A 22,078-nucleotide genomic window follows, 5' to 3' on the forward strand; every position below is an offset into this window, starting at 1 on the left:
AAGTTCCCTTGCTTATGATTCCTTGGTTTGGCATGATACAATTTTATTAACAGCTCATTCTTATTTGCTTGTGCCAGTCTCCAAGTGTTTGCTATTGTTGCTAAAAGATGGAAAATGTTTAATTATAAATGTTTTCCTAAGTAGTCATGTTACAGTCCAGCTCCAAAACAACCAAAATGTCTGAATCAACTGTGCTATAAAAGTGCAGAACAGTTTAACCAAAAGAATACCTTTTTTTCTAGGCATTCTGCGAATTTCAGCTGCTTCAGTAGCTTCTTCTGTTTGTTGCTGAACCGATTATCCTGTTCTGCACTTGTTCCCTGTAGGAAGAGAAGCACATTTCAATTAAGAGCTCAAAGTTAAAATCCTATTTTTTTATCTGCTAATGATGGCTATGACCTTCACAGTTTTGAAACAGGGTAATCAAGTAAACGGAAACATCATAGCTAATATTCACAGGTACAAAATGTACACTCTTTTCCCAACATAGCTAACATTTTGAAAATTTGACTGTATTTAAAAATCACAAAATATATGCTCACTATAACAAGTCAAACAATATGCAGAATATAGCATAAACCTAACATCTCCCCCATAACCAAGTTACATTTGATGTATATCTTTTTCACCTCTATGCTAAGACATTTAAGGTTCTTCTTGGTTTGTTTTTCTAAATGAGAACAGACTGAAATATAGTAAATATTAACATCCTTTTTAAACAAAACCATTACGCTTCATCCTCTTCTGAAACCCAGTAGCATGCTTGCAAAATTATTGTGACAATGCATATCAACAGGGGGGAAAGGAAAAAAGAACACCCTGAGACTATGTTTAGGTTTCACAACTTTTAGAACTCGAGATGCATGAAAAACACAGTAGGTTTACTTTAATAAACTCAATTTCTGCAAAGAAACTGGAAAAATGAGAGCTTTCAAACACTACTTGGACCATCAAGTAATCACTATGAGTTTTGTCATTCCTAATGGCCCAATTAAATACGGAAATAGCTGGCTGTGCTATGAAAACTACCGAATGGTTCACAGAGTTGGCCACTGTCCCTTGGAAAGTGATCAAGAAAATTCTTTCAGGAAGGTAAAGAACGTGGATCAGAACCCCAACTCTGCCACTACGAAAGTCATATGTCCTCAAACTTACTAAACCTCTCCGAGAATGTTTCCTTACTTGCTAAAATCTATTCAATATCTCACAGGGCTGTGTATATCAGAAATTATATACTTAAAGTAACTGGCAGATGGCACTAGTCCAGCAAACGAAAGCTACTATTTCTATCTTACTACCTGAATGGCCGTGTACTAAAAGAATAACCACCCTAAAATCTTTTAACTCAGCTTAAATCCAATCAATCCCTCTAAGGAACTGTGGGCAGTATATATTGTACCCTTCCAGATTTTTACCAACACTAAAAGCAAACCTCGTTTTTAAATTTATCAACCATCTTGCTCTTTTCCTTTAGGAATTCTTTCCCATGGGAAATAATGAAAATATCAAAAGAATAGGCTTATGTTTCAAAATATTACATTAACACTACAAGAAATACTCAGGATTTACTACAAAATACTTTGATAGAATTTGCAGTGTGAAACTTTGATAAACTCAACTGAAACTATCATTACATAAATAACTATAGTACTGTTTGCATAACCTAAAAACAGTCATATACAGTCAACACTGGCTGTGTTGAGTCAAACGCCTGGAATAACACTTCAACATTTAATGAAAAAGTAACACATTTAAAGCCAATTGAAAAGAAATTTCAACGCTGGTTCTGGAGTGTCAAAAGCTTTCTTTACTGAAGTCTCGGTCTTCCCCTCTTTTAACTTTTCCATTACACGCACACACACACACACACGCACGCACGCACACGCGCGCACACACACACACACACACACACACACACACGCTGCATATTTCATACTCCAGGGAGTGGAAAGAGCCAACCTATATTCTGACTTAGATCAACTGGTCTCTACACGGTCCGTTCAGCATTAAAAAGAACCTGCAAACGCTAGATCTCTTAGTGTCACTTGCCAAACCAGGATCTAGATCTCGACTGGGTGCTCATTTCCTACAAAAGTGAAAAAGGGGATGAACAGGCTCCAACACGCGCTCGATAAATTATGGGCCCTGAGGGCTAATTTCGAGGCGGTAACGTCCCTGCTTGCAAGTGATGGGCCCGCAGACCCTTGAGAATCTAGAGGCACCTTTCCTAGAGCAGACTTTCAAAAGAGTAAAAAAAACTGGAGAGGTGGGGGGGACGGTGAGCGGGAAGGAGAGGAGCAGATCCGTTCCATAATCCCGCCTTCATATACGCGCACTTTTTGTTGCGCTCTCTCCCCGCAGAGTCTCGGATTCAAACGTTTTAAACACAAACTATCCGCGTTCCCCTCCCTGAAAGAGATATCAAATTGGGCGGGAGCTCCCGCGAACTCTGACCCGGAGCCTTCCCGAAGGCTTAGACCCGGGTTGGGGGCGGGGAGGAGGGTCGGCGCCCGCTTTCTCAAGAAAAGCTGCTCAACGTCGCTTCCGGTCCACGCTCTCCCGAGGCGGTACCCCCAAACCCGTCCTCCCCAAGCCCCTTCTGCAGCCAGTCACCTCAGGGTTTCCCTCCGGCCTCCCCCCAAGGACTTCCTCCTCGCGGGCCCACTAGGCCCCAGGGCCCGGCGGGACGCGAGGCTTGGTCTGCAGGCCCCGTCAGGCAGGCCGGGAGGCGAGGTATCGCTCCCTGCCATTCCCGCCGCCATTTTCCGGCGACCGTCGTCGCCGCCGCGTAGGGGGGACGATTCCGGAGGAGGAGACTGCGCAGGGGCGCACCGGTCCCCGCCGCAGGGCAGGGGGAAACGTCCGTTGCCACCGAGGATCCTCAGGATCTTCGAGGTCTCTGCTCGCCGGCTACCCCGTCCTGAGCTTAGGCGTCCTCCCGGGCTTTGCAGATAACCCCCCCACCTCACCCCAGGTCCCCGCGTTCCTACTTACGCGGAAGAATCCCGCGTCCATCTTGCTGCCTCGCTCGGAGATCGCTCCCTATCCCAAGGTGCACCGCGCCGCCGCGACGGAGGGCGGGACCGGCAGGGAAAGCCGAGCGCCGGGACGCAGCGCGCGGCGCTCCACCCGCCCCTCCAGCCGACACGAAGCTGCGCCTGCTCAGTATGATGAGCGCCCGTCACACTTGCGCACGCGCGTTTTGTAAGGCGGGGGACTTGCTACCAGGCTCTGGACCTTCCCATTGGCCGGCCGGTGAGGAGAGCCTCGCGATCTCAGCCAATGGGAGCGTGCGAGAGTCACTGGCTCGCCCTGCCCTGCGAATCCTTTTGTGGTGCTTGAGTAGCCCCGTTCGCCGAGAGTGAATTGACCCATCCTTCTACCCGTAGTCCGGGAGGCCTCCCGCTTTGGGGGTTCCATGGAGCGTTTCAAGAAAAAGACTGTTACCTCAGAGTGACGCTAGTGAGGCCGCCGTTGCGCAGAGGAAAAGCCTACGGCCTCCCCTGTCGTTATGAAAGTTGTGATTGTGTTGGTTTTACGAGCTTGCCAGTTACTGACTTCGGCCCTGAAGTAACCGAGCTACGTAGTACGAGTGAAGTTTGCATTCTAGCCCCACTTCCTCTGCTTGCTCCCGTTTCCGTACAACTCCTTAGCTTTAGGGAGAAGCGGGAACTGTCCTTTAGATGAGTTTCGATTTCGGCTGCCCGGTCCCCACGCTTACGGGCAGGAAGCTGAGGAATGCTCTGAGGAAAGCTGTGGCCCTGGGGGCCTGAGGGAGGCCAGGGCGTCGACCTCGCTGGCCCAGCTCTGCCTCTCCAGCCATCTGCTCCGACTGTGAGGACTCCAGCATCGATGTCTTCTGCTACACTTACTCTTTTTCTCTGATAAGCATCTGTCCCTTCTCTGACCACCTTTTGTCACTCCTCCAACACACACTCTTACCTCCCTTTGGTGCTTTATGTTCACAGCACTCATCTGCAGACTACATTCACTCTCACGGCTTTAAACACCAGCTTCCTCCCAGCAGCTTCGTAGATTTCCACCTCAGATTTCTCTCCCAGCAGCTTCGTAGATTTCCACCTCAGATTTCTCTCCCGAACTTCAAAAGTGTGTTGGCAACGTCCTCCTGGACGTTTCCACTGGGAAGACATCGCCTACTTAACCTGACCCGGAACTGAGCTGCTGGTTCCTCTCCCTCTCTCTCGAACACCCTCCCCTCCGCCAAAAACCGACCCTCTCCTCCCGAAGTCGTCCCTGCCTTGGTTGATGACAGTTTTGTTTAATAAGAGATAAACACCGGTGTTGTTCTTGACTCCTCTTCCTATATCCCACTTCCAAACCATCAAGAAACTCGCTCTGCTATCATCCTAGTTCAAAACTCCATCATCCTCGGCCTGAACTTCTGCCCTGGTCTAACTGGCCTTCCTGCTTCTACCCTTGTCACTCAGCATCTGTTCTGAATATAGTAGTCGGAGTGGCCCCTTTTAAAAAAAAAACGGAGAAGTGTGTCCTAAGCTCAAAAACCAATAGCCCCTTGTATTTCCACCTGACATCCCCTTGTTTCTTGGATCTCATCTTCTAGTACCCTAACATAGCTCAATGCTTGAACTTCTTAAGCTAGCTTCTGCCTCAACGTTTTTGCACTGGTTTTAACTTCTGCCTAGAATGTTCTTTCCCCCAGATACCTTACTTGCAAATGTCAAGATTTTTACTCAAGAATTACCTTCTCAATGAGGCTATCATGGCTGCCCCATTGGAAATTAGTCACATACTTCCTCTGCATCCGTGATACCTCCTAATCTACTTTGTTTTTCCCCATAGCATATATCACTTTCTAGTATTTGTTTACCTATGTTTAGTGTGTTTATTTTGTCTGTTCCCCACACTAGAATGTAAGCTCCATAAAGTCAAGGTGTCTGTCTTTTTTGTACACTGATGGTACAGAACAGTGTCTGGCACATGTTAATAGCATAGGCTCGATTTTGTTGAAGGAACAAAAGCTTTGTCAGAGGGTCAAAGATGGGGAAGTGGCTGGTTTCCACAGAACAAGCCAGTTAACTAGATGGGCCTATGAAATCACAATGCATGTCTTACTGTTCTCTGTGATTCCGATCAGTCATTCTGTTTTATCCTTCCTTAACTGCTTTTGTTCTTTTGCTGCCTATCTTGTACAAGTTGGTTTTCCTTCTGGTTCTGTTATTGACTCTTTTTCTCAAAAAAAGAAGGTGACCTATCTGTCTTCTCTTGGTTTCGATTACCTTTTTGTCTCTCAAACGTACATATCTTGGGTATAGGTCTGCCCCAGACCTGTATTTTCAACTTCCTGCTGACATTTGCTTGATGTCTGTACGTAGCTCAAACTGAATTCATCTTCCTTGTACTTGTCTCACCCTCTGTTTTCTTATTAATGAATGACACACCCTTCTCCCTGTCATCATTCTTCTCTTCACACTCTACAACCATCAAAACTTGCCTTCTCACCTCAACTTCCTTCTAGCTCCATTGCCTCTTTAGGCAGTTTGGGTTATTGTCTGGCTCATTGCACTAACCCATTGACCATTTTCCCTGCCTTCAGGGTTGATGTCTCCATCTTGTATACAGAGTGAATTTCTAAGATGATAATCTTGATTCTTTTGCTTCCTTGCTTAAAACTCATCAGTGGCTTCTTGGCTATCCTCCAGATAAAGTCCAAACTAGTTACAGTGTCTCACAAAGCCCTTTATGGTTTGTTTACTGCTCCCTTCTCCAGACTCATCTCCCGGGTTAATCAGCTCCCTTTCCCCATCTCTCACTTCTAAACTGCAACCACACTGAGCTACAGGCTCTAGTCTAACTATGAACAGGTTAGGTTTCAAAAGTCAGTTTTGGGTCTGTATGTTGAAGCCAAAAGTGACTTAAGAAGTGACTGAAGTGTCGCCTCCTCAGATATACCTTTCCTGACCAGCCTTGTGGAAAATAGCAGAACCCTCACCACCACCACCACCCCCATCCTACCTTCCTTTATTTTTTCTTTAGATAAGAAAGTCTTCTTCAGCGATCAATGCAAAGAAATAGAGGAAAAGAACAGAATGGGAAAGACTAGAGATCTCTTCAAGAAAATTAGAAATCCCAAGGGAACATTTCATGCAAAGATGGGCTCGATAAAGGACAGAAATGGTATGGACCTAACAGAAGCAGAAGATACTAAGAAGAGGTGGCAAGAATACACGGAAGAACTGTACAAAAAAGATCTTCAAGACCAAGATAATCATGATGATGTGATCACTAATCTAGAGCCAGACATCTTGGAATGTGAAGTCAAGTGGGCCTTAGAAAGCATCACTACAAACAAAGCTAGTGGAAGTGGTGGAATTCCAGTTGAGCTGTTTCAAATGCTGAAAGATGATGCTGTGAAAGTGCTACACTCAATATGCCAGTAAATTTGGAAAACTCAGCAGTGGCCACAGGTCTGGAAAACGTCAGTTTTCATTCCAATTCCAAAGAAACCCAATGCCAAAGAATGCTCAAACTACCGCACAATCGCACATCTCACATGCTAGTAAAGTAATGCTCAAAATTCTCCAAGCCAGGCTTCAGCAATACGTGAACCGTGAACTCCCTGATGTTCAAGCTGGTTTTAGAAAAGGCAGAGGAACCAGAGATCAAATTGCTGACATCCGCTGGATCATGGAAAAAGCAGGAGAGTTCCAGAAAAACATCTATTTCTGCTTTCTTGACTACGCCAAAGCCTTTGACTGTGTGGATCACAAGAAACTGTGGAAAATTCTGAAAGAGATGGGAATACCAGACCACCTGACCTGCCTCTTGAGAAATCTGTATGCAGGTCAGGAAGCAACAGTTAGAACTGGACATGGAACAACAGACTGGTTCCAAATAGGAAAAGGAGTCCGTCAAGGCTGTATATTGTCACCCAGCTTATTTAACTTCTATGCAGAGTACATCATGAGAAACGCTGGGCTGGAAGAAACACAAGCTGGAATCAAGACTGCCGGGAGAAATATCAATAACCTCAGATATGCAGATGACACCACCCTTCTGGCAGAAAGTGAAGAGGAGCTAAAAAGCCTCTTGATGAAAGTGAAAGAGGAGAGTGAAAAAGTTGGCCTAAAGCTCAACATTCAGAAAATGAAGATCATGGCATCCGGTCCCATCACTTCATGGGAAATAGATGGGGAAACAGTGGAAACAGTGTCAGACTTTAGTTTTTAGGGCTCCAAAATCACTGCAGATGGTGACTGCAGCCATGAAATTAAAAGACACTTACTCCTTGGAAGAAAAGTTACGACCAACCTAGACAGTATATTCAAAAGCAGAGACGTTACTTTGCCGACTAAGGTCCGTCTAGTCAAGGCTATGGTTTTTCCTGTGGTCATGTATGGATGTGAGAGTTGGACTGTGAAGAAAGCTGAGTGCCGAAGAATTGATGCTTTTGAACTGTGGTGTTGGAGAAGACTCTTGAGAGTCCCTGGGACTGCAAGGAGATCCAACCAGTCCATTCTGAAGGAGGTCAACCCTGGGATTTCTTTGGAAGGAATGATGCTAAAGCTGAAGCGCCAGTACTTTGGTCACCTCATGTGAAGAGTTGACTCATTGGAAAAGACTCTGATGCTGGGAGGGATTAAGGGCAGGAGGAGAAGAGGACGACCAAGGATGAGATGGTTGGATGGCATCATGGACTCGATGGACGTGAGTCTGAGTGAACTCTGGGAGATGGTGATGGACAGGGAGGCCTGGTGTGCTGCAATTCATGGGGTCGCAAAGAGTCGGACACGACTGAGTGACTGAACTGAACTGAACTGAACTGATAGTACCTGACTTTATTATCTATTTTATTTACATGCTTACTGTCTTTGTCCTCCCCCCCACACACACACCTTTTTATTTTTTAAAAAGGAAGCTCTATGAGGGCAAAAATCTTGTTCATCTTGTTCACCATTAAAGCCTTAGTGTCTGGAACAGTATCTAGCACATTCTTGGACATCAATAAATACTTATTGAATGAATGTATGAGTGAGAGTCTAAGGCTTAGTCACCGAAAGCATTTCTACAAATGAGTGAATCTGGTCTTTGAAATGTAACCATTAATTCTATAAGGAAAAGTCCACATTGAAACTTTGCTGAGACTGAGAAGCCTCCACCCTAGAGGTGCAGTGGAGATACTTCTCCACTTGGCAGTGAAGGCATTTACAGACACCATCTCCTGTAAACTCTGATGCTCTGCAGTTGAATATGGGCCTTAAACCAAGAAACAATCCCCAGGGAGCCATTATTGGTTCTTGGCTATGCCTGGTCTTTAAGTCCTCAAATTCTGAACTTGAAAAAGCTAATAGGCATCCAGCCTTGGGGCTGATCCTCTAGGCTCCATTTCCTCTATCACTTATTCTCATTGCTTGTTGATTGCTTGTTCACTTGTTGCCGATTGCCTCTCTCCTCTAGAATCACTCCTACTGAAAATACATTCACTGCTGTGCTCAAAGACACTTTCCAGCACAAAATGTATCAGATTTTATCCATCAGTCCTTTCTATTCAGCTATGAGATCATTTTAGTCTATATAGCTTATTTGGTAAATTTCTGTTTTGTTTTGAGAGTGATAAATCTCTTGGGAATAAAGGAAAATAAAAGTTGAGTGTATCATTAATCAAGCTATCCAATTGTAAGATTTGTGGTTGTGTTTGCGTATAGAAATGTCAAATTTATGAAACATAGAAGTAGCAACCTAGGATTTTCTGAACCTCACATTTTCCTGCTGCTGCTGCTGCTAAGTCGTTTCAGTCGTGTCCCACTCTGTGTGACCCCATAGATGGCAGCCCACCAGGCTCCCCTGTCCCTGGGATTCTCCAGGCAAGAACACTGGAGTGGGTTGCCATTTCCTTCTCCAATGCATGAAAGTGAAGAGTGAAAGTGAAGTCGCTCAGTCCTGTCCGACTCTTAGCGACCCCATGGACTGCAGCCTACCAGGCTCCTCCGTCCATGGGATTCTCCAGGCAAGAGTACTGGAGTGGGGTGCCATCAACAAGAGTCACTAGATGGCGATCTACCCTCTCAGGATAACATACCTCTGGCTAGAACGTGACACTAGAAATAAGTGTCTATCACAAAGACATATGGTTTGATTTATTGTTTTTTTCCCGAGCCTTTACTCTATGCTCAGCATGGTGTTCTTAGATATAATAAGAGACACAAAGGAAATTTAAGGCAGTCCTCAAAGAGCTTATAATATAGCCAGAAAGATCACAGCAACCGGCAAAGAAGAATACTGTTAATTGTCTGTCTTGCTTTCTAGCCAGAAGAAAGTCCCCCCACCACTCCACCCCGAGATGTTATGTTCAGATGTTGTGTTGGCACGTGTTTAACAGAAGGACTTGAAAAACACAAAATATCCATTAGATGGGAAACGACAAGCCATAATTGGGAGAGTTCTCTTTTTCCATCTGCATTATCTTGTGTTTCAATGACAGTATCTTTTATATAGGGCCACAAAATAATAGCATTTCCCATTTTGTGGGACATACTATGTCAGTACGTGTGTCCATATTCCATCATGTCCGACTCTTTGTGACTCCAAAGACTGTAGCCTGCCAGGCTCCTCTGTCCATGGAATTCTCCAGGCAGGAATACTGGAGCAGTTTGCCATTTCCTTCTCCAGGGGATCAACCCAACCCAGGGATCAAACTGTCATCTCCTGAGTCTCCTGCATTGGCAGGTGGATTATCACTGCGCCACCTGGGAAGCCATGTCAGGCTTTATATTAATGCTTTAGACACTTTAGAAAATTCAGTCCTCACAACAATACCTAGTTGGTTGTTTTGTGCTGAACTGTGTCCTCCCAAAATTCAGTATTAAAAGTCCTAAGCCCAGGTATCTCATAATGTGATTGTATTTGAAGTTAGGGTCTTTAAAAAGATAAGTTAAAATGAGGTCATTAGAGGGGCTTCCCAGGTGGCTCAGTGGGTAAAGAATCCACCTGCAAACCAATACAGTATTGTTAAGTAAAATAAAGTAAAAATAAAAATGAAAAAAAAAAAGAAAACTTGGAGATCAGTTTTCATTAACATGATTGTATTTAAGTGTGGGCAGTTATTATATTAAAGAAACTATGGTAGACTATAAAGAGTCCCTTATCTGTTGGTTTAATTTAAAAGTAAAACATACATTATTCTAATTATATGCACTAATGTTGAATTTTACATTCATAAATTCATGACTCTCTTTCTTAATAAGAATATCTAGCTGCTTTATACCCTGTGGCTACAGTATGTAAAGAAATCGGGCCTGGGAACCAAGAGAACTATTCTCCAGGTTGAGTTAGGCTACTTACTTAGAGGTGTGACCTTCCACAAGTACTTAACTTCTTACAGAAGTACTTAACTTCTCTGCTTTAAAGTTTTCTCAGCTGTAAAATGAGAGCCCTTGAGTTTCCTCTATTTGTAATACTCCCTTATTATATGACAAACTATGTCCTTATAGGTCTTTCTTATTAAATTAATGTATAATCAACTAATGCAAACATATATATCCACATACATACATGTATATTAAATTTGCTAAAAAGTTCATTTGGGTTTTTCTGTAAGCTATATGTATCATAGTGAAAAATTTGGATGTTATCAAAATATATAAAACAAAAGGTGAAATTCTGCTCCTACCCCAACTCAAAACAGGTTAAAAGTCTACAGTGACAGCTAATAAATGCTAATGGTCTCTGTACGTTATTGCAGAAATTTTTCGTGTATTTGTCAGTATATAGACACTTAAGTCATAATACAGGTAACTATTTAGCACCTTACTTTTGTCCTCTTTACACCTTTGAAATGATTTTATGTAAATGTATTCCTGAACATATTTATTTTTAATCAATTTCTGGTAGCTATAATTTATAATTTAATAGGAAATTTAATTTTTAATTCTTTGCCTTTTCCTTAAACCTTAGTTTCCCCCTTGCATGTTTGAATTGTAACAGCAGAATAACTTTTACAAATCTTTATGAAACTTTATGAAAAACTTTATGAAAAAATGTCTGAAAGTAAATAAAGCAAATGTTAACAATGCTTATATTGGATGCTAAATTTCAAGTAATTTTTCCTTTATGTTTTCTATTTCATATTTTTAGCAATTGACATTTTATTGGGGGGGAATCCATTTTAATAAAAAGTACCATGCTATTATGAAGTAATTATCAATCAGTAGTTGTTTAATTGAATTGTAAAACCATATTCTTTATTGACTATTAAAAAGCACCTCATTAAAGTATTTTAATGTTATTTTTACCATTCTTTTTATTTTTTAATTGAAGCATAATTACATATAATAAAAGGCAGAGATTTTAACTATTAAAAAAAAAAAGAATCCGCCTGCAATGCAGGAGATGTGGGTTTGATCCCTGGGTTGGGAAGATCCCCTGGAGAAGGAAATAGCAACCCATTCCAGTGTTCTTGCCTGGAGAATCCCATGGACAGAGAAGCCTGATGGGCCACAGTCCAGAGAGTCACAAAGAGTCAGACATGACTGCAGCGACTGAACACCCAGGCATAAGGTCATTCAGTTCAGTTCAGTTCAGTCACTCAGTCGTGTCTGACTCTTTGTGACCCCATGAATCGCAGCACGCCAGGCCTCCCTGTCCATCACCATCTCCCGGAGTTCACTCAGACTCACGTCATTAGGTAGGCCTTATACCAATATGGTTGGTGCCCTTATAAGGACATGGACGCTTTAATTATAGAAAGAAGACCATGTGAAGATGCCAAGAGAACGTGGCTATCTACAACCAAAGAAGAGAAGTTTCACTAGAAACCCACCCTGCCAACACCTTGATCTCAGACTTCCAGCCTCCAGAATGAAAGAAAATACATTTCTGTTGTTTAGTGGCTTCCCTGGTGGCTCAGTGGTAAAGAATCTGCCAATGAACAGTGCAGGAAACATGGGTTCAATCCCTGATCCAAGAAGATCCCACATGCCTCGGAGGAGCTAGCCCCGTGAACCGCAGCTACTGAGTTTGTGCTCGCGAGCCTGAGAGCCACAACTGCTGAGCCTGTGGGTTGCAACTACTGAAGCCCGGGAGCCATAGAGCCTGTGCTCTGCAATAAGAAAAGCCACTGCAATGAGAAGCCCGTGCACCGCAGCAAGAGAGCAGCCGCTGCTCTTCATAAAGAAAGAAGAAAGTGGGAAGTGAAGTTGCCTTTGCAACCCCATGGACTGTAGCCCGCCAGGCTCCTCTCTACCCATGGAATTCTCCAGGCAAGAATACTGGAGTGGGTTGCCATTTCCTTCTCCAGGGGATCTTCCCGACTAGAGAGAGAGAAAAAAAAAAAAAAGCCCTCACAGCAACGAAGACCCAGTACAGCCCCAAATAAATTAATAAATATAATTAAAATAATTTCTTAAAAAAAGTCCACCTTCTAATGCAGCTGAAGCCATTTACCACAGATTGAGACTTGAACCCCTGTGCTGAGACTCGAACCCAGCCAAAACCTTTCTTAGGACTCAAATCCAGCCAAAATTCTATTTGGGGCTTGAACCCATGCGGCTAGAACTCAAAGAGAAAGTGAAGTCGCTCAGTCGTGTCCGACTCTTTGCGAGTCCATGGACTGTAGCCCACTAGGCTCCTCTGTCCGTGGAATTTTTCAGGCAAGAGTACTGGAGTGGGTTGCCATTGCCTTCTCCCTGAGCCACCTGAAACCCACCCAAAACCTTGCTTGGGACTCGAACCCACGTGACTGGAACTTGAACCAGCCAAACCCTGCTCGGGAGTCCCAGCCATGTGGGTTCAAGTCCAAACTGGGTTTTGGCTGAGTTTGAGTCCCAGCACATGGGTTCAAGTACCAGTCTGTGAGAAATGGTTTCACAGGGGACATGAGTTTGATCCCTGGTCAGGCAACTGGGCCCATGTGCCACAGCTACTGAGCCCGAGTACTCGAGTATGCGTACCACAATTTAGAGAAGGCACACAAGGGAGTATCCCCATGCCAGAAAGAAGATCCCACCTGCTACAAGTAAGACTCTGTGTGTGTGCCAAGTCAATTCAGTCATGTCCACCTCTTTGCGACCCTGCGGACTGCAGCCCACCTGGTTCCTCTGTCCATGGGATTCTCCAGGCAAGAATACTGGAGTGGGTGGCCATTTCCTTCTCCAGGGAATTGAACGCTGGCCTCTTACATCTCCCACATAGGCAGGCAAGTTCTTTACCACGAACACCACCTGGGAAGCCAAGACCTGATGCAGCCAAATAAATAAATAAAATTTTAAAAATTAAATAAATGAATTTCTGTTTGAATCGCCCAGTCTGTGTCACTTTGTTGGAACAGCCCTCACAAGCTAATGCGTAGGGATTATCCTCATTCTAGAGATGAGTAAAGCGAGACCTAGGAAGGAGAAGATACTTGCCTAAAATCACAGAGCTGACATACAACAAACTCAGGTTCAGGGTTTGGTTTATCTGCTGGGGGTTGCAACCACAACATTACAAATGGCTTGACATTCATGTCGGTGTTAAGCAAATGACTGGAGGAGGGAATGTAGACAGACCTTATCCTATTGGTCAGTAAGCAAACAAGTTTGGTCAATGAAATGCCTCCCAGTCTCACCCAGGTGAGAGGAAGGGAAAGCCAGATAGGCCTGGATCAACTTCCTTCACCTTCTGGCCCAGAACTCTTCTGGCAGTGGTGACCATAAGTGGTCAGTGACTGAAGATCGTTCTTGATTTCATTTAAAATGAGCAACAAATCCTGTCATTCTAAGAGGGCATTCTTTTTTTTTTCTCTTTATCTCCCACACCCAAATTCCCTCGATGGGCAGGATCCTTTATACTGTCTTGTAAATGTAGGGCTGGCTAGAGACCAAACATAGGGAAGCAAGTCAGCAAATAGAAGTTTGGATCACACACTTCACTTTTGATCTTGTGGAATGCCTGAGGGGTTGTGGTCCAGTGACCCACGGGCAATTGATAAAGACATTTAGACCAGATGTAGAATGTATGAATTATGAATTGACCCATTTGCTTACATCCCAATGAGGGTCACCATGTCTTATCAATTAATCGAGGTTATTTAACTTACCTGTCAAACCTTCAACCAGATGAGTGGGCGTGGTAGAGCCAGCATACGCACCGATCATATCTAGACACCTACCGCCACAGCAGGAATGCCTGTCATTCCTCCACTCTCCTGAGGCCCAGGCAGCAGCTGGAAAAAGAGGAGCTTCCATAATGGCACCCCACTCCAGTATTCTTGCCTGGAAAACCCCATGGATGGAGAAGCCTGGTGGGCTACAGTCCACAGAGTCGCAAAGAACTGGACAGGACTGAGCAACTTCACTTTCACTTTCCATAACTGCAAGGCAACTCATGGACCCAATAGAGGCTAAGATGCTATGGTCTATAACCTCATTCCAAAGAAGTGTGTGTAAATGTAAAGTGAATTAATGGAAATGTTAGTCTAGAATAGGTAGATTGGACATTTTATATTGGAAAATCTGTTGTTGTATTAAATAATCCTATAATAAAATCCGTAAGTTTTTTTCAAAGGCTACCTCTGATCTGTTTGCATTTTATATATTTCATATATTAAAGCCAATTGAGTGAATACAGAACAGTTCACTGCACAGACACTCTGTGGCTTTGACACCCTGGAGTTGTGGAGGCTGACTTTTCATTTCCCCTGAACATTTAAGAGACACACCTGAACTGTCTTTCTTGCTTCACTCCAAGTTCAAATGGAAGATTCCCTGGAGAAGGGAAAGGCTACCCACTCCTGTATTCTGGCCTGGAGAATACCATGGATGGTATAGTCCATGGGGTCGCAAGGAGTCAGACATGACTGAGCAACTTCACTTTCACTTTCTTCCAGGGAAAGGGAAGTGTTTGAAATTTTGAGCCACAAACATTGGGTGGGAAAGGAGGGTAGAGTTCTATTTAGATCTCTTGGGTTGTTTTGAGGGTTGCTATAGAAAATTGGATTTTATAGATAATTTAGTTAATAGCATATGTCAAAGTTATAATCTTGTTCCAAAGGAAAAGGCTTTTAGTAGGCCAAATAAAAATTTTGCTCCAGGGACTTCCTTAGTGGTCCAGTGTACTGGTGCAGGTTCCATCCCTGGTTGGGGAATAAGATCCCACATGCCCATGCTGCATGACCAAAAGATTTTTTAAAAAGATTTGCTCCATTATGGAAAAGAGAAAATGGATAGACAACCATTGTTTGATCAGATAGAGAAAAAAAAAAAGAGTTTCTAGACCCTTGATAGAAGACTCACAGATAGAAATCAGTTGGGTAGTGTGTGTGTGTTAGTCAATCAGTCATGTCTGATCCTTTGTGACCCCATGGACTGTAGCCTGCCAGGCTCCTCTGTCCATGGAATTCTCCTGATGAGAATACTAGAGTGAGTTGCCATTTCTTTCTCCAGAGGTACTTCCCGCCCCAGAAACTGAACCCTATCTTCTGCATTGCAGGCAGATTCTTTACTGACTGAGCTGTGAGGGAAGCCCTGTAAGTGCTCTCTGCAGAGTACATCAAGCAAAATGTCAGGCTGGATGAAGCGCAAGCTGGAATCAAATTTGCTGGGAGAAATATCAATAACCTCAGATGTGCAGATGATACCACCCTTATGGCAGAAAGCAAAGGGGAACTAAAGAGCCTCTTGATAAAAGTGAAAGAGGAGAGTGAAAAAGCTGGCTTAAAGCTCAACATTCAAAAAACTAAGATCATGGCATCTAGTCCCATCACTTCATGGCAAATAGATAGGGAAACAATGGAAACAGTGACAGACTTTATTTTCTTGGGCTCCAAAATCACTGCAGATGGTGACTGCAGCCATGAACTTAAAAGCCACTTGTTCCTTGGAAGAAAAGCTATGACCAACCTAGACACCACATTAAAAAAACAGAGACATTACTTTGCCAACAAAGGTCTGCATACTCAAAGCTAAGGTTTTTCCAATAATCACGTATGGATGTGAGAGCTGACCATAAAGGAGGTCACTCAGCTGTGTCTGACTCTTTGTGACCCCATGGACTGTAGCACACCAGGCTTCCCTGGTGTGAGCGCCAAAGGATTGATGCTTTTGAAATATGGCATTGGAGAAGACTCTTGAGAGTCCCTTAGACACCAAGGAGATCCAACCAGTCAATTCTAAAGGAAATCAACCCTGAATATTTATTGGAAGGACTGATGTTGAAGCTGAAGCTCCAATACTTTGGCTCCCTGATGCAAAGAGCTGACTCATTGGAAAAGACCCTGATGCTGGGAAAAATAGAAGGCAGGAGGAGAAGGGGATGACAGAGGATGAGATGGTTGGATGGCATCACCGGCTCAGTGGACACGAGTCTGAGCAGGCTTGGGGAGATTGTGAAGAACAGTAAAGCCTGGTGTGCTGCAGTCCATGGGGTTGCAAAGAGTCGGACACGAATGAATGACTGAACAACAACAAGAAACTAGTTTCCAGAATGTCTTGATCCCATTAAAATTCATCAGAAAATTGCTTTAAACTGTGTGCTCAGTTGCTCAGTCATGTCTGATTCTTTGTGAGCCATGGGCCCTCCCAGGCTCCTCTGTCCATAGGATTTCCCAGGCAAGAATACTGGAGTGGGTTGTCATGTCCTTCTCCAGATTTAAACATTGTCAACTACAAATTGGTACCTGCCAAAAGTGTTTGTCAACGACTGAACAGCAACAAGGCCATTTGCCATCTGACTCTGTGGAGACTGGATACTGTGCTGGTGCAGTTGTTGACCTTTGACATGCCCTGAAGGCAGTTTAGGGTGGAGAGTGAGGCATTCTGTGTTCTAGGGAAACTGGTGGAACAGGTCTTCGTTGTTTAGTTGCTAAGTTGTGTCGCACTCTTTGTGACCCCATGGACTGCAGCAGGCCAGACTTCCCTGTCCTTCACTATCTCCTGGAGTTTACTCAAACTCATGTCCATGAAGTCTGTGATGCCATCCAACCATCTCATCCTCTGTCACCCCCTTCTCCTCCTGCCCTCAATCTTTCCCAGCATCAGGGTCTTTTCCAATGAATTGGCCTTTCATATCAGGTGGCCAAAATATTGGAGCTTCAGCTTCAGTATGAGTCCTTCCAATGAATATTCAGGGTTGATATCCTTTAGGATTGACTGGTTTGATCTCCTTGCTGTCCAAGGGACTCTCAAGAGTCTGCTCCGGCACCATAGTTTGAAAGCATCAATTCTTTGGCACTCAGCTTTCTTGATGGTCTAACTCTCACATCCATACATGACTACTGGAAAAACGATAGCTTTGACTATACAGACCTTTATTGTCAAAGTGAGGTCTCTGCTTTCCAATATGCTGTCTAAGTTTGTCATAGCTTTTCTTCGAAGGAGCAATGGTCTTTTAATTTCATGGCTGCAGTCACTGTCTGCAGTGATTCTGGAGCTCAAGAAAATAAAATCTGCCATTGCTTTCAGAAACTGATTTCATGATCCCAATCCTTGTATCTCCTCTTATCTAGAAAAGTACTAAATCCTTTCATGGTAATCCCAGCTCCTCTTGACTAGTAGAAAACCTTTTGTAAGGCGCTTGATTGCACTGAACTCCCCCTTCACCAACATCTTACATGTTGACCTTCCCCCTCTGCCTCTTTGGAATAGTTCCTCAGAGTTGGCTGAGGTGCTGCAGTCTCCCAGGCTGCAGTTCTCATTCTGCCCCAAATAAAACTTAACTCTCACCCTGTGCACCTTTTTAGTCGACAACATGTTCTCAAAAATGTTGTTTTTGTTTTTCCTAGAGGGAAGCTGTGAATTAGATCCTACAAAAGCATTTTGCCCTAGATCAATTTGGGACAGTTTGTCTTTTACTCTGATTAAACACGTTTATATTCCTAAAATGTCTAGTATAGTTCTTGATATATAGAAAACTCTAGAAGTCTTCAAGAGAGAGAAAAAGAGAGGAAAGAAAAGAAGAAAGAGAGGGTGGCTCAGCGGTTAAAGCATCTGCCTGGAGTGCCGGAAACCCGGGTTCCACCCCTGGGTCGCGAAGATCCCCTGGAGAAGGAAATGGCAACCGACTCCAGTACTCTTGCCTGGAGAATCCCATGGAGGGAGGAGCCTGGTAGGCTACAGTCCATGGGGTCGCGAAGAGTCGGACACGACTGAGCGACTTCACTTTCTCTTTTTAAGCCTTAGGTCTTAACTTTTGTTAAGGAAAAACTACTCAAAGTTTGGAAATAGGCTAAAAGGAATTATTGCATTTCTTTTTAATATTTCGGGGCATTGCCTAGCAGGTCTTATCAGTGATTATCCAATTCTTTAGAGGAGTGTACTTTTATTTCATTTATTATTTAGAACATTTAAAAACTATGGGTTTCCCTGATAGCTCAGTTGATAAAGTATCCACCTGCAATGCTGGAAACTCCAGTTCGATTCCTGAGTCAGGAAGATCAGATGGCGGAGGGATAGGCTACCTACTCCGGTGCTCTTGGGCTTCCCTTGTGGCTCAGCTGGTAAAGAATCTGCCCGCAATGCGGATTATCCAATTCTTTAAAGAGGTGTTCTTTTATTTCACTTATTATTTACTATTGATGGCTGAGACGGTAAAGCGCCTGCCTGCAATTCAGGAGACCTGGGTTCGAGCCCTGGGTTGGGAAGATCCCCTGGAGAAGGAAATGGCAATCCACTCCAGTACCATTGCCTGGAAAATCCCAAGGACAGAGGAGCCTGGTAGGCTACAGTCTATGGGGTCGCAAAGTGTCGGACACGACTGAGCGACTTCACTTTTCATTGATCAAAACACTTAAAAAGTATGTAAGGCTAGATGTTAATTTGTAGAAGGCTGAGACTGAAACCGAGAGAAGGGCCGTGTTGGGATCCCAGGCATGGAAGGCTTTCTGATCCCCTTTTCTCGTAGGCAAGACTCCTGCCTCCGATCACCTTCCTTGATTTAGAAAGGGCTGATTTGAATAGTTGCTAATTAAGGGCTTCCTTAGTGACTCAGGAGTAAAGAATACCTCTGAGTCTCTTACTCTGTCTTGCATCGACAGGATTCTTTACACTAGCGCCACCTGGGAAACCCAAAAGTATCCTTCTTCCCACACCGGGAGTCGAACCCGGGCCGCCTGGGTGAAAACCAGGAATCCTAACCGCTAGACCATGTGGGAGAAAACAGAGGAGTAGCGGCCAAGAAGCTACTTGAGGTACGATGAAAGGGACCAGAGTTGTTCAAGTTCAGGAGAGGAACCACCCGATTGGAGGTTAAGGGAGTGCAAGCAGTTTCACACCCAATCTTGTCAAGTGGTGGTTTAGTCACTAAGTAGCGTCCAACTCTTGCGACACCATGGACTGTAGCCGCCCAGGGTCCTCTGTCCATGGGATTCTCTAGGCAAGAGTACTGGAGTGGGTTGCCACTTCCTTCAAAGACCCTACATTTGACCCACTGTTATAAAAACCATCATTAAGTTCTCTGGATTTGAGACACATAGGTTTTCGAGACAAAAGCCCCGTGTGTGTCTCCCTTCGTCCGGCAAAGCAATAAAGCTATCCTTTCCTGCTTCACCCAAAACTTCTGTCTCTGGGCTTTGATTCGGCAAGGGTGTACAGAGAGGCCGAGCTTTCGGGTAATATTAACCCAAATGCTTTCTGTCTAGAAAGAAAGAAAGTGAAGTCGCTCCAAGTCGCGTCCGACTTTTTGCGACCCCATGGACTGTGGCCCACCAGGCCCCTCTGTCCGTGGAATTTTTCAGGAAAGAATGCTGGAGTGGGTTGCCATTTCCTTCTGCAGGTGGTCTTAACCTAGGGATCGAACCTCGGTCTCCCGCATTGCGAGCAGACGCTTTACCATCTGAGCCACCACGGAAATCCCCTGCTACTCTGTCCAATAGCAATACAAAACATTTTTTTTTACTAGAAAAAGATAATTCCAGGGCTCTAGTTGCAGCTCAGTGGTAAAGAATCCTCCTGCCAATGCAGGAGACACGGGTTTGATCCCTAATCTGGGAAGATCCCACACGCCGAGGAGCAGCTAAACCCGTGCGTGCGTACTAAGTCGCTTCAGTCGTGTCTGACTCTTTGTGACCCCAGGGGACTGTAGCCCACCAGGCTCCTCTGTCCATGGGATTTCCCAGGCAAGAATACTGGAGTGGGCTGCCATTTCCTCCTCCTGGGGATCTTCCCAACCCAGGGATGGAACCAATGTCTCTTAGGTCTTCCTGAATTGGCAGGCGTCTTCTTCACCACTAGCGCCCCTTGGGAAGCTAAGCCCGTGAGCCGCAGCTATTGAGCCTGTGTTTTAGAGCCGGGGAGCCCCAACAACTGAGTCCACGTGTTGTAACTACTGAAGCTCGCCAACTCAACAGGAGAAGGCACTGCAATGAGAAACCTGCGCACCGCCACTATAGAGCAGCCCCCACACGCCGCAATTAGAGAAAAATCCTAGCAGCAATGAACACCCAGCGCAGCCAAAAATAAAATAAATTAAAAAAGAAAAAGACAACTCCAAAGATTATTGTGTTATTGCCCTTTGGGCATTAATTGGATTTTCTTCCTTTTTTTCCTTTTTGATTATCGATCATTCGTTCTCTCTGTTGAGACCGTATCCACTGATCTGTTTCCCCCTCCCCGTCCCAACACCATGCAGCTTTCAAGATTCCAGTTCCCCTGCCAGAGATTAAACCCGGGCAGGCCACAGCAGTGAATGCCTTGAATCCTAACCACTAGGCTACCAAGCAACTCCCATCTCCTGATCTGTTTTTATGTTCACTGATCATTTCCTTGGTTATATCCAACTTAATGTTAATCACACCCAAAGCATTTTTGACTGCAGATACAGCATTTTCAGTTTGGGGATTTCAACTTGGTTTTTCTTTTATAGTTTCCATCTCTCTCCTGAAATTTCCCATCTCTTCAGTCATGCAGATCTTCTGATAAATTCATCCATGTTATTTCAACTTTTTGCTAATTTCAACGTTTGAGTCATTTGTGGGTATCTTTAGATTGACTGATCGTTCTCCTCATTACAGATCACAGTTTCCTGTTTTGTTGAATGTCTAATCACTTTTAAAAATTAATTGATTATTTATCTTTGGCTGCGCTGGTCTTCATTGCTCTTTCCTCGGGCTTTCTCTCGTTGCAGCAAGTGGGGACTGCTCTTTGCCATGATACACAGGCTTCTCGCTGCAGTGGCTTCTCATCATGGAGCACAGGCTCTAGGTGCCCAGTGTTCAGGAGCTGCAGCGCCCGGGCTCATTAGTTGCTGCTCTTGGGCTCTGGAACGTGGGCTCAGCAGTTGTGATGCACGGGCTTAGCTGCTCCACAGCATGTGGAAGAAGAAGCCCTTCCCAGACCAGGGATCAAACCCACGTCCCCTGCATTGGCAGGCAAGTTCTTATCCTCTGCACCACCAGGGAAGTCTGAAAGTCTAATAATTTTATTATATACTTGACATTGTGGAAGATATGTCATAGAAACTAGATTCTGTTATCTTCCTCTGAAGAATATTTTTTATTCTAACCAGGACATGGAAGTAACCTAATGCTCATTGACAGATGAATGTGGTACATATATACAGTGAAATATTACTTAGCCATAAAAAGGAATGAAATTGGGTCATTTATGAAGATGTGAATGGACCTAGAGTTTGTCATACAGAGTGAAGTGAGTCCAAAAGAGAAAAACAAATATTGTATATTAATGCATATATGTGGAATCTAGAAAAATGGTACAGATGAACCTATTTGAATGGCCAGAATAGAGATGCCAACAGAGGACAGATGTGTGAACACGGGGAGGATGGGCGCGGGGTGCATTAGGAGATTGGGATTGATATATGTGCACTGTCGTGGATAAAAGAGATAGCTAGTGGAAACCTGCTGTATAGCGCAGGTTGCTCAACTTGGTGCCCTGTGGTGACCTAGGTGGCTGGGATGGTTGCTGGGGAGGAAGATCCATGAGGAAGTGGATAAATGTATACAGCTAGCTGAAGTGAATGGACATATTCACTTCATTGTACAGTGGAAATGAACACAACACTGTAAAGCAGCTATAACACAATTTAAAAAAAAAAAAGGAAATTTTACAAACACTTCAGAAAACAATTTGGCCTTACTGAAAAAATTAAAGATGTGCAAACTTTATGACCC

The 22,078-nt window shown here is 44.1% G+C and overlaps 1 protein-coding gene and 1 non-coding gene across 6 annotated transcripts in view; both read right to left on the bottom strand.

Moving 5' to 3' along the window:
• SRRM1 (serine and arginine repetitive matrix 1) overlaps positions 1–3,030 on the bottom strand; it is a 28,648-nt gene extending 25,618 nt beyond the window's left edge. For all 5 annotated transcript variants that reach the window (XM_052636078.1, XM_052636080.1, XM_052636077.1 and 2 more), the window contains exons 1-2: positions 2,995–3,030; positions 231–320 (exon numbers count right to left, since the gene is read on the bottom strand). In XM_052636078.1, the coding sequence (XP_052492038.1) occupies positions 231–320; positions 2,995–3,015 (111 nt within the window). In that variant the 5' untranslated portion in view covers positions 3,016–3,030. The remainder of the gene's footprint in view (positions 1–230; positions 321–2,994) is intronic.
• A 16,000-nt stretch (positions 3,031–19,030) lies between these two features.
• On the bottom strand, positions 19,031–19,102 carry TRNAE-UUC (transfer RNA glutamic acid (anticodon UUC)). Its single transcript has one exon. It is a non-coding gene; the product is annotated as a tRNA-Glu (tRNA).
• Between the last annotated feature and the right edge of the window lie 2,976 nt (positions 19,103–22,078).

The sequence above is a fragment of the Budorcas taxicolor genome, chromosome 2 (assembly GCF_023091745.1).
Source record: "Budorcas taxicolor isolate Tak-1 chromosome 2, Takin1.1, whole genome shotgun sequence".
In the NCBI taxonomy this organism is placed as follows: Eukaryota; Metazoa; Chordata; class Mammalia; order Artiodactyla; family Bovidae; genus Budorcas; species Budorcas taxicolor.